The 13,406-nt window shown below is 21.3% G+C and overlaps 1 protein-coding gene across 6 annotated transcripts in view; it reads right to left on the reverse strand.

Annotated features, from left to right (window-relative positions):
• The window catches only part of LOC122510265 (F-box/LRR-repeat protein 20), a 295,503-nt gene that overhangs the window by 13,118 nt on the left and 268,979 nt on the right, over nt 1–13,406 (reverse strand). Inside the window, exon 1 of one of the 6 annotated variants that reach the window (XM_043624768.1) lies at nt 8,839–9,324. The exons of 3 other annotated variants lie outside the window; for them this stretch is intronic. In XM_043624768.1, the coding sequence (XP_043480703.1) occupies nt 8,839–8,868 (30 nt within the window). In that variant the 5' untranslated portion in view covers nt 8,869–9,324. Of the gene's footprint in view, nt 1–2,858; nt 2,959–8,838; nt 9,325–13,406 lie in introns of those variants that run through there. 2 more of the 6 variants (XM_043624769.1, XM_043624773.1) reach the window with 2 other exon arrangements.

Below are 13,406 nucleotides of genomic sequence, written 5' to 3' on the forward strand. Positions count from 1 at the left end.
GCAACTTTTGAAAATCTTTTTAATACTATTATCTCAGAGTTTTTTTAATTTGGAAATTTTTTATACAAATTGCAAAATAACTTTTACTACTTACAAAGTAAATTCTAAATTGTCTGAAATTTCTGTCTCAACTTTTACTATTTCCAGAATAAATTTTACTCACTCAAAAGTATATTTTACAAATTTTTAATAAAATTTACTTGTATTAAAAAATTTACTAGGGAAATAACAACTTTTAATAGGAAAATTTTACCATTTTTAAAGTTAAATTTTGTTGAAAATTTTTTCAAACTTTCTTCGAACGTAAGTGCAATTTGTTATCAAAAATTATTATTACCAGAGTAAATTTTACTGTTTCTGAAGTAAATTTTTTTAATTTTCTACAAAGAAATTTTCTTTGAAATTAGTAAAAGTTATTCTGAAAATAAAAATTTGTCAATTTTTAATAGTAAATTTTTCAATATTTTTAGAGGAAATTTAACCAAGTCCGAAGTAAATTTTACCAATTTTTACTGAAATTTACTTCGAATATTGTAAAAAAATTTATTTTTTTTAATTAATGTAATTTTAAAACAAAAGCAGTTGTCTAACAAAAGTTTTGATTTAAAATTTAGAAAAATTGTTGACTATGAAAGAAAGAAAGAAAATAATAATTAATAGAAAAAAATTGAACAAAAAAAACTACAATTAACAGAAAAACAAAAAAAAAATTTCTAAAAAGAACTTTAATGCTAAATTTGATGAAAATAAATTTATTTCTTGTTGCGATTCAACAGCTTTGATACGTTTTTTCTCTCAATTTGATATCCTTAAAAAAAACTATGATAAAAAATAATAAAATAACCAAATAACTAATTTTTCTATTAAAGTAAATTTTTTTATTTTTAATATAGTGAAAAAAAATGTAGTCAATTGAAATTTTACCAATTTTTACTGAAATTTACTTTTAGAACTAGTAAAATTTAAGGAATTTAAAAAAAATTTATTTTATTCAACTTTTAATAATTTTTTTCAACAAAACAATTCTAACAAAAAGTTTGATTGAAAATTTAGAAAATTGTCAAACTACAAAAAAAGTTATAGAAAAAAATATGAATAATTAATAGAAAAAAATTTGAACCAAAAAATATGATGAAAAAAAAGCTGCAATTAAAAAAAAATAATTTTTTACCTAATTGGAAAAATCCTTTTTTTAACTGAATCCCGTTTTTAACGATTTAAATCCTCTTTTATACGTAATACTACATGGAAAATTCACCGTCATTACTGAAGTAATTAATTTGTAATACCCTTGAACTTGAAATGAAGCGAATCAAAATTTTTATTTTTTTAATTCGAAAAGAAAAAATGAATTAATAGTAATTATTTACTAATAATTAATGTAAAAAATACTAAAACAAAAAATTTCAAAAAGAAAAAGTGAATTATAAAAAAATAAGTATTGCAAAAAATACTAAACAATAAAATTTCAAAAAGAAAAAACAATTTAATAATAAATTATATTCACTGCAAAAAAATACTAAACAAAAAAATTTCAAAAAGAAAAATGAACACTAACAGTAAATAATACTAAAATTATAATTTAAATTTAATTAAAATTTGCTAATATTTCCAATTACAGCATTTGAATAAAAAATAATTAAATGACTAAAAAGAATAATTCCCCTACTGTTGTTTTAATTTAATATTAATTATTAATAATAGTAATTATTTAATATATATACCTATATATATTTTTTTAAAAATATTTTTTTTCATTCTTTTAATTTTTTTTTAATCATTTTATTTTATTGGTATTTTCTTCTTCTTCTTTTTAACCAAAAAAAAATTTTATTTTACTAATTAATTTTATTTCCGTTTGTAAATTTATAATAGAGAAGAATTTTTCTAAACTGGATGAATTAAAAAAAAGCTACAAATCGACTCTTTTTCTTCTCAAAATGAACAATAAACATTATTTATTTCCTTCTCGATTATTTGAGAGAGAGAAAAAGAACTACAAATATATCTTAATAAACGTTAAATCGTAGTTGCTTCGAAAAGCAATTACTTCTTTTTTACACGACAATAAAGTATATTTATCAATGTGCGAATAAATAAATAATGATCTGTTTAAGAGATTTTTTTTTTCTCAAGTTTCTAAAGAAGTTATTTACTGATGCCATTCTCAGATAAATAAATAGAAATCGAACAATTTTTACTATTCATTAAACTACAAAAAATTTATTAATCCAAAATGACAAAAAATAATAATAATAAAAAGACAAAAAATATTATAATAAAAATGAAAAAATAAATAATAATAAACTGCAAAAAATCTTAGTAATCAAAAATAATAATAATAAAAAAAAAATAATAAAAATGCAAAAATAAATAACAATAAACTGCAAAAAATCTTAATAATAAAAAAATTAAATAATAAAAATAAGGAAAAAACAATAATAATAATAATTCGTAAAGCTACAAAAAATCTGATTAAGAAAATAATAATAAAGTGACAAAAGTAAACAATAATAATTATTTGTGAAACTAAAAAACTATTATTAATAAACTAATAAAAAAATATAATACTTAAAAATAAAATTAAAAAATAATAATAAAATAAAAAAACTACAATAAAAAAAAAAGTTAAAAAATAATAATAATAATAATAATAATAAATAAAAAAAGTAAACAGTTTATAATCCTTTTTCGAGAGAAACCAATAAATTATAAATTCAATTTTATTAACTTCCGTGTGACAATATTTATGTTGTATAATTTTCATAAAACGACATTACACGAAGAATGTATAAGATTACCCTTCTTTTTCTTTTTTATTTTTTTTTTTTAGTAAAATAAAAAAAATTTCCATTCACCTTGCGTTCACAGCTGATAAAGTAACCTTCGAGTCCGTTACACTCGTCCAACAACTGGTGTGTTAATAGATTGAAGTTTTGCCAACGATAAAAGGTAATCTTAGTTGATAATTTATTTTTTCACGAAAAGGAATAATGTTAGTTAAATTATGTGCATAATACGTTTAACAAACTTAGTTAACAAATTACCAGTACTCTTTTTTTTTTTTTTTTTTTTTTTTTTGAAGTGTATTTACTTGAAATCAAATAAATGAATATTTACAACGTCAAGAAGATATTTTGTCGATTTAACCTACTTTTTTTTTAAAAATAAATTTTATATATACGACACTGCGATGATGATTGTAATAAAGGTCATAAAATCAACCACCTTTGCTTTGCTTGACAAGAATTCTGGTCAAAAATTTATATAGGTTAATTAACAAAATGTTGTGCAAGTCATTTTTTTTCGAAAACAAAAACGAAAATCATTTTTATTTGTTACACAAATTCTTGCAATTTATAAAAATTCTCCTTTGGAAAAATAAAATTAAATATATAAGATTCTAACGATTATTTAAATATAGACATAAGAATATAAGTAAAAAAAAAAAATTTTTATGTAATTATGTATAAAATAAAATTTTTTTATAAGTATTCTATTTATCGTTATATAAAACATTGAGAATAGAAAAACATTCCGATTTTTTTTTAATACAAACTTGCAGATGCCAAAATATAATATGACAGTGTGATAAAATTAATGAGACATGCAATTAAGGTATTTTTACAATTATATTATTTGTACTATAAAAAAAATGTGATTAAAATTAACGAATAGATGAGAAAATATATACCTTTACTGTCAAAGTTAGTAAATATTATATGATTTTGGTTAGAAAATATCTTATGAAATCTCGTTGCAAAGAAAAAAAAAAGTAAAAAAGAAAAGCAGACAATGCTTTTCCCTGTCTTTTCTTCTACCGGTGCTAAAGTTTCCCTGTATAACAATATTTTCAGGATCTATTTTTAAAAAATGAAAATATTCCCCCACCCACAAAAAAAAAACAATATTATTGTTTGTTCAGAAAATGGAAAAATTGTAAAAATAAAATAGGAAGTACAAAAAAATTTTTTAATTTATAAAAATGAATAAATAATTTCTATTTTCCTTTCTTTATTTTCCTCTTGAATAGAATCTCCTTTAAATTTTAAATTATTTGATACAGGAAGACCCAAATTATCTCGTGGACAAAAAAAATATCTTTTTCGAAAACTCCTTTTACAGCAGTTAAGAAAAAAATAATTAAAAATAATTTAATCTTTAAAATTTAATTTTCATTCTTTTCCAAAATGCAATTATTTTTTGAATTTTTCAAGTAAAATTATTCGTCAATAATAAAAGCTCATCAAGTATTAAGTTATTAAAAATAAAATAAATCAAAAAGTAAGTGAATAAATAGTTGTTAAAAATGAAATGCTTTAAATAATTATTAAAAATAAAATAATTAAAATAATTGTTAATTATATAAAATAAAATCATAGCAATTTTTAAAAATCATTTTTGTGAATTCAATTTCTTTAAAAAATAATAAATACTATAGATAATAATTTTTCATAAACCTAATTTTTCTGCACAATTTCTAAATTGAATTATTCAAAGCTTCGCAGTAATTTTTGTTAAATAAATATTTAAATAGGATTGGTATGTATTTTTGCCCAGGAATTAAATTTTTTTTAAATTTTAATGTAGAATGTACACTGATATTTAATTATTTAAAGGAAATTACAACTGCAGTTGTTTCAAAATTCAATTAATTTTTTAGAATTTTGAAATAAAATTGTTCGAAATTTCAATAATTTTTTAGAAATATAATAAAATAATAATTTTTTAAAATAAATATTTACTATTGTACTTTTATAGCAATTAAAATCTTGAAAAAGTTTGAATAAAAAAACTTTTTAAATTTTTATTCCTAAAAATTCCTATATTTTATTATTTTTTATAATTTTAGGAATTTCAATTTGAAAATTCAATTTTAGTCAATTATCAATTACTTTTAATTTTTCTTTCAATTTAAATACAAAAATTAATTTTTTTAATAAAAAGTACAACTGTAACTTTTTTGTTTACTTTCAAAAAAATGTAATAATAAAAAAAATTTTTAACTTAGATTTTGATGAATATTTTAAAATTATTTTAAATAATAAATTTTCTCTTAAATATAATTGAAAAATTTCCAAATAATTCAAATTTCATAAACCTATTTTGAAAATAAATGAATTTTTAAAAAAGAATTTTTCAAAAAATATTGAAAGAATAAATTTTAAAGAATTCGAAATTTAAACAAATATGAAAATTCAATAGATTTCTATAAATTTTTTGTAAGCAGATTAATTTTTAAAAAATTAAGATAAAAAATTCGTTTGAATTATTAAATTAAAAATATTGTTGTGGAATCTTTCGAAAATAATTAAATTTCTAAAAAAAATTTTTTGAACCATTTTACAAAAATGGTCAAAATTTTCAAGAATTTAAATGAAAAAAAAAATTTTTAAATGACCTTTTTTGGAAATTTTAATAATAATTCTAAAAAAATAGATTCTTTAAAATATTTAAAACTAATTATTTCTGCCACAAAAAAAATTTCCATTATCCGAAAGTTTTTTTTATAATTGAATAATAAATATATTCAAAAATTCAACTAATTTAAAAAAAAAGTTTAAACTATTTTTCAAAAAACTAAATTCTTTACAATTTTTTTTAAGAAAATGTAATCAAAATTCAAATTATCAACTATTTTAATTTGAACCTTTTAAAGTTTGATTATTTCTAAATTAAATATTTACAATAACGATTTTAATATTAAATTATTTTTCTGAAATTTTAAGTAAAATTATTTTTTAAATCAATTCGTATCAGAAAGTTCAACGAGAATTCAATGTTTTAAAGGGCAAAAAATAAATAATTGATAGAACAATTGATTTTTTCTGAAAATTGCAACTGTACCTCTATATTTATAGTATTAAACAAATTTTAAAGGTTAGAAAAGAAAATTAATTTTCATAAAACACTATGAAATTGATAAAAAAAAAATTACGTTAGTAAAATATTAATTTTCAAATTTTAATTATTAAAGGGTTTCAATTACTGCAAATTTTCAAAAAACGAATTTTCATAAAATTTTTAACGTTGAAATTTTAAATGAACGAAATATTTCTGTGCTCTAATATTAAAAAAATAATAATAATAATTGATTGATGTGGAAAATATTTTAGTGAAATAATTCCTTAGTTAAAAATTAATTAATGAATTTAAAAAATGTTTTTTTTCTCAATTCTCAATTCTAAATTCTTAAAAAAAAAAAATTGTAAATAAAATTTAAATTAAACGAAGTAATAAAAATCTTGTTATTTATTTAAACGTTCGACAATTTAGAATCATGAGAAAAAGGAAAAAAAGTATCTTTTAGTGTCAAAAAATTTTAAAAATAGTATCTTTTAGTGTTACCAAATTTTAAAAATAGTATCTTTTAGTGTCAAAAAATAAAAAAAAGTATCTTTTAGTGTTACCAAATTTTAAAAATAGTATCTTTTAGTGTCAAAAAATTAAAAAAAGTATCTCTTAGTTGCAAAAAAATTTTAAAATAGTATCTTTTAGTGTCAAAAAATTGAAAAAAGTATGTTTTAGTGTTAAAAAATTAAAAAAAGTATCTTTTAGTATCAAAAAATTTTAAAAATAGTATCTTTTAGTGACAAAGAATTAGAATAATATCTTCCAGTGTCAAAAAATTAAAAAAAGTATCTTTTAGTTGCAAAAAAATTTTAAAAAAAGTATCTTTTAGTGTCAAAAAATTTTAAAAATAGTATCTTCTAGTATCAAAAAATTAAAAAAAGTATCTTTTAGTTGCAAAAAAATTTTAAAAAAAGTATCTTTTAGTGTCAAAAAATTTTAAAAATAATATCTTCTAGTATCAAAAAATTAAAAAAAGTATCTTTTAGTTGCAAAAAATTAAAAAAAGTATCTTTTAGTGTCAAAAATTTTTAAAAATAGTATCTTCTAGTGTCAAAAAATTAAAAAAAGTATCTTTTAATTGCAAAAAAATTTTAGAAAAAGTATCTTTTAGTGTCAAAAAATTTTAAAAATAGTATATTTTAGTGTCGAAAAATTAAAAAAATATCTTTTAGTGTCAAAAAATTAAAAAAAAGTATCTTTTAGTGTAAAAAAATTAAAGACTACCTTTTAATGGAAATAATTTTTAAGAGTATTTTTAGTGTCAAAAAATTTTTTAAATATTTTCCAAATAGTTGCAGATTGCAAAAAAAAAAAAAATAGTAAATAGGTTTCAGTAGATAAGTGCAAAGCTCTTTCAACTCCAAAAGGGTGACATTAGGAGTCAAAAATACAACTCCCTTTCTTTTTACACAGTAAAATTTCTTATATATCATCTTAAATTTCAAATTTTCTTTATTAAAAAATTCTTTATAAAAAGTACAATAAATAATTTCAACTATATAACAATTTCGACAACAAAAAAAAAAAACAAAAAGTGCACATAAAAAAACATGCACAAAAACGCAAAACAAAAACAAATATTCACGCAAAAAAGATGAATTATTTTTATAAATATATAACACGAACCAAACAACTATACACATATTATATACATTTTCTTAGCAATAATTTTCTTTTACAACGACAATTTCAAATTATTAAAAAAAAAAAGAAGAACAATACTCTGACTTTTTTCAATTTCTTTTGTTAATTTCTTCATTGTTTCTTCAAAAAGCATATAAGTACATATGAATCATTTTGATTTCAATTAGGAGCACACACTAATAGCACGGATGCTACTGTTTTTTTTTCTCTCTTACATTTCTCATCTTTATTACAATTCGAATTTTTTTCTATAACTATTCAAAATTTTCCAAATAATGCCAGGACATTAAGAAACATAAAAATTGCATGCTGAGCAATTTTTTTTTTCGGCAAAAATACCAAAAAAAAAAAAAAAAAAAACACTATTTTTATGTGTACATACGAAGATCAAAACATGCATATAAGTGTGTCTGCCTACGGCGTAGTCTCACTCTCGATCGACGCAAAATTATTGTCCTCCCTTCCCCGCTTTCTTACACATATTATCGCCATTTGTTTATACCCGTGATGCACGAGTTTTTTTCAATTTAAAAATTTTTTTTTTTTTAAAATCCTCTTAAAAAAATAAATCCTTGTCTTGGAAATCAAAAACACGAAACACCATTTGACACATTTATATATAGGATAGATAGTGCTTTCTCTATTTGCAACAAAAATGATGACAATGAAAATGACAACAATGCGAGCAACAATGAAATTTGAAGAACCAAAGAATATCCAAAAAGGAAAAAGTAAAGAAGTTTAAAAAAGAGAACAAAGGATTTGGGCAAAAAAAAAAACGTAGGTCATTCGAAAAACAAGTTTTTCCAATGACCTACGTTTTTTTTTTGCCCAAATGTCGAAATCGAAATCAAAGGGAAATTCGGACCAAAACAAAACAAAAAAAAAATAAGAAGAAATGTTGAGTTTGTTGAACGAGGATCAAGTGAGAACAAAGGAGAACAAAAACGGTCCGTCTGTCTTGAGCATAAAACCGAACACGGTCGATGGGGAAAATGGAAGGTAGCAACAGTAGTTCAGAAATGGAAAAACGAAATGACAGAGAAGAATATAAATGATAGAGACTTGATTTGGGTGAGGGGGGGGGGGATGAGAACAAAAAAAAAAGAAGACACTAACAACCATAGAATTTGAAGAGACTTTTCAAAACATTCTAAATGCAATAGAAAAACGAGTTCAGAGGCCAGGGAAGCAAATCAGCTGTTCGCCTTAGCAATGACAACATTGAACATACGACCCCGTGCTTTCTCTCTCTCTCTCTCTCTCTTTCTCATTCTTTCTCTCCTCCACTTGTGACGAAATGACAACATCAAAAATGACCCTGAATCCATTTGGACTTACCTCGAGCCTCGTCCGCCCGGAGTGTATCATCCTTTTGCGTCGCGTTATTTTGCAAATAATTCCGGGACAACCCGCACAGAGTGTATATGAAAAAAGGAAGAGAAAATTTTTCCTCTCACTCTCTCTCTCTCTCTCTCTCTCTCTCTTTCTCTTTCTTGCCCTGACGAAAAAAAGCGAATCACTGTCGACGATAGAAATGGCCGGTCGAGTCTACCCGCTTCGAATACTGTGTGTTGTGGGGGGACTTTAGGGGTTTCGAGACAGTCAAGAGTCGAGGAATTGGTGGATACATTGAGGGGATGGAAGAGGTACGGGGATTGTATGTGAATTCTGTTGGAGCTGATATTCAATGTATGGGATAGGAGGTGAATAGTTGACTTAGCGACAGTGCAGCCAATCGTTGATGTGCTCTGCTATTGTTTATACTTGGTTAAAGTCAGCGATTGGTTGGAACTGTTGGAGAGTTGATTTTCTTCCTTTTTTTCTCTGTGATGCTTCTTGTTCTTCTCTTTTTAGAGTTGGGGGGGGGGGAAAAAAATAAAAGAGCATGATCAGATGGATTTGGTGCGCCCACGACGTATGTGCACTGAAGTTTTTTGATGATTTGGGTAAAGAAGAAGTTTAGAGGTTTGTTTGGCTGACTGTCGATATGTTTGTGGCTTACCAGTGAAGGCTTTTATCACTTGTGGGGAGTGAAGAAAACGAGAGAGCTGAATCGATTGTATTTGGGTAGAATTCTACATTATCGTTGATTTTAAATTTCTGGATTCTTCAAAGCTTGTAACTTTTATTCTGAGGATAAGTCAAGTTTGTTAACTTCCAGAAATCATAATATTTGATTGTCGATATTCAAACTGTATTTTTTAAACTTTGAAGCATTTTTTCCTCATTTTCCGAAAATCTAAACTTGCAGCAACATTGACAATATTGTGAAACTTGCAGCAACATTGACAATTGCTGCAAGTTTAGATGCTGTGCGGATTTCTGAACCATTTTTTACTTATGTAGAAATTTGCAGAAATTTACTGAAGTCTTCTTCTTCTTCTTCTATTTCTTCACAGAAAAAACAAAGTCTGAAACCGTTTACAACTTAAAACCAAAATGTTTTAAAAGTAGCCTAATTTTAAGCTTAAACTGGATTAAGTCTATGTTAGAACTTAAAATAATACTCTCAAGGCTAAAATTAAGTCAATAATAATGTTTCTAATGTTAACGGTTTTAGTCAAAAGTGGACTGAAAGTAAGATTTATTTTGTACAGTGTTTTTCTTTATATTTATGGCTTTGAATAAATCAGGCGAATCCTATAGGTTACTAAAGTCGATTTGCTAACAGTCGATTTACTCCAAACTAAATTTTGAAAACCTGGAAAAAATTTCTACATAGTGGAAACAAAAAATTCAAAATAGGGTCACAGCAGGGTTGCGACAAAAATTTAATTTCGTTTCTCCCTGACTTCAAGACTAAAATTTTGATTTCTTCCCTCACCCTAAAGAATATTCTAATTCACTTTAAAAATTAGTATAGATACTCCAAAAAAAATTTTCTACTATACACGCTTCGTACTCATCTACTAAAACCTACTATTCACTATACTTTTTTTTACATTATCCTACTACTTGGCTACTTTTTTTTTAGATTTCAGCTACTAAAACAACTATTTCTGTTTTTTTTTTTTGAGAATTTCCACTACTTTAAAGTCGCTAATGCTAGAAATAAAAAAACTATTCTCAAAAATTATAAACAAATTCTTTAAAATGATTCAATTATTTTCAAAAAAATATTCGAACTTCAATATTATTTACAATATCTATATACACGGAGAAAAATATAAAGTAACTTTTACTACTTTTATAGTAAAAAATTTCCGGTAAAGCATTTCTGGTAATTTTTACTACTTTTGGAGTAAATTTTGCTACGTTCGAAGTAAATATTTGTAAAAATTAGTAAAATTTACTTCGAACGTAGCAACATTTACTCCAAAAGTATAGTAAAAATTACCAGAAATGCTTTACTGGAAATTTTTTACTATAAAAGTAGTAAAAGTTACTTTATATTTTTCTCCGTGTATAGTATTTTCATAAAATTTTGTAAAAGATTAAAATTATTTTTAAAAAAACTTGATAAAATTCATCCAAAATTCAATTATTTTCATAAATAATAAAATTTCCACAAGAATTCAATTTTAATTTAGAATATCATTTTCAAAAAAATTTCATAAAAATCAATTATTTTAACAAAAAAAACTTTATACTATTCTTCACAATAATTTAATTACTTTCACTAATAATAACATTTTTCCTGGAAATTCAATTATTTTCATAAATAATAAAACTCATCGAAGAATTTCAATTATTTTTAATAAACTTTTTAAATAAATTTCTCGAAAAATGCAATTATTCTTAAACATTTTATTAAAAATTCTTTAAAAGAATTCAATTATTATAAACAATTTTAATAAAATTCATTTTAAGAATTAAATCAAAATCATTTAAAACATATTTTAATTCCTCTTGAAAAAATAAATAAGTAGGTATTTAAATATTTAATTAACAAAAATTATTCAAATTTTGATTCAATTTATTAAAAAAAATATTCAATTATTCGAATTATTCAATTACAAAAAAAAATTAACAAAATTCTACCTAAGAATTCAATTATTTTCATAAATAGTAAAACTCATCGCATGATTTCAATTATTTTTAATACAATTTTAGAAAAATTCTTCAAAAAATGCAATTATTCTTAAAAATTTTATTAAAATTCTTCTAATGAAGTCAATTATTTCTTGACAGAATTTAACTATTTTCAAACATTTTTATAAAATTAGTTAAAAGAATTCAATTATTTTTGAAATTTTTCATAAAACTCTTTGCAACTATTCAATTATTTTCATAAATAATAAAATTCATCGCAGGATTTCAATTATTTTTAATACAATTTTACAGGAATTATTCTTAAAAATTTACTTTAGATTCCTCAAAAAGATAAATTATTTTAAAAAACGTTTTTTTTCAATTCTTTGGAAGAATTCAATTATTTACAAAAATATTAGAATTTTTCACAGAAATTGAATTATTTTCAAATATTTTAATAAAATTGTTCGAAAAATCAATTATTTTAAATATTTGAATTAAATTATTTTGAAATAATTCAATTATTCCTTTAGATTTTAATAAAATTCTCCCAAAAAATTCAATTATTTACATAAATAATTCTTCGAGATAATCCAATTATGTCGATTAATAACAAAATTATTCCTGAAAATTCAATTACTTTCATGCATTCTAATAAAATTCTTTGCAAAGTTTTAATTCTTTTGACGAATTTCAATTAAATGTTTTTATGAATAATTAAATTTTTCGTGAAATTTAATTTAAATTCTTTTAATAATTGAATTCCAATAAAAAATTTAATGTTTGTGCAAATAATTGAATTCTTGTTAAGTATTTTATAAAAAATTTTAAATTATTAAATTCGTTTTAATGAATTTTAATAATTTTTTTTAAGAATAATTGAATTTTTTAAGGAATTTTATTAAAATTCTCTTTAAATAATTAAAATCCTTTTGGGAAATTTTATTAAAACAGAAAATACTGAATCTCATTGAATTGAAAAAACGTTTAAAAATGAATATTTGAAATTTTTTCAAGAATTTTATTAAAATTTTTTAAAATAATTGAATTTTAGCGAAGAATATTGTTAATTAAAAAGATAATTGAATTTTTGCTTAGTATTTTTCAAAAAGTTTTGAAAATAATTGATTTTTTATGGTGGTTATTATTATTTATAAAAATAATTGAATTTCGCAAAGAATTTTATTGAAGTTCCTAAAAATAATTTGGATATTTGTCAAGATAATTGGATTTTTCCGAAGAATTGCTTTAAATTTTTTTAAATAATATTAAATATTTATTGAAAAATTTTAATAAACTTCAATAGAATTGAAATAAACCTATTTGACAAATTAGTTATACAAAAATATTAATTACGATGAAAAATTCAAATTTTAATAGATTTTAATTGGAAATCTTTTTAAAATTCAATTATTAACTAAAATTCAATTTTAAATAAATTTCTATTAGAAAATTCTACGAAAACTCAATAATTTCAATACAAAAATAAATAATTTATTAAATAATTGAATATTTCTTAAAATTTAATTCTCATAAAGAAGTTTATCAACAAATTTTTAAATAATTGAATTTTTTTGACGAACTTTTTTATGATAATATGTAGGTATTCATACTTATATTCTCACAATTGAAATTTAAAGTAAATTTTTGGTTCAAATACAATATTTATTTGAGGGAAATAAATATTTGAGTTAAACATTTATTTGAGTAAAAAAATATTTTAGTAAAATAAATATTGATTTGAGTCAAAAAAATATTAATTTTCACTAAATAAATATTTATTCGAATCATATAAATATTTATTTGAACCAGATAAATATTTACTTGATAATAGACAAATAATAAGACATTTAAATTAAGTACATTTTTTTCTCCATCAAATTACATCATTTAATGTGAAATAAATTATTTTTACTCAAATTTTAAAAGTAATA

This window comes from Leptopilina heterotoma, unplaced genomic scaffold (assembly GCF_015476425.1).
Source record: "Leptopilina heterotoma isolate Lh14 unplaced genomic scaffold, ASM1547642v1 Lhet_68, whole genome shotgun sequence".
Classification (NCBI taxonomy): Eukaryota; Metazoa; Arthropoda; class Insecta; order Hymenoptera; family Figitidae; genus Leptopilina; species Leptopilina heterotoma.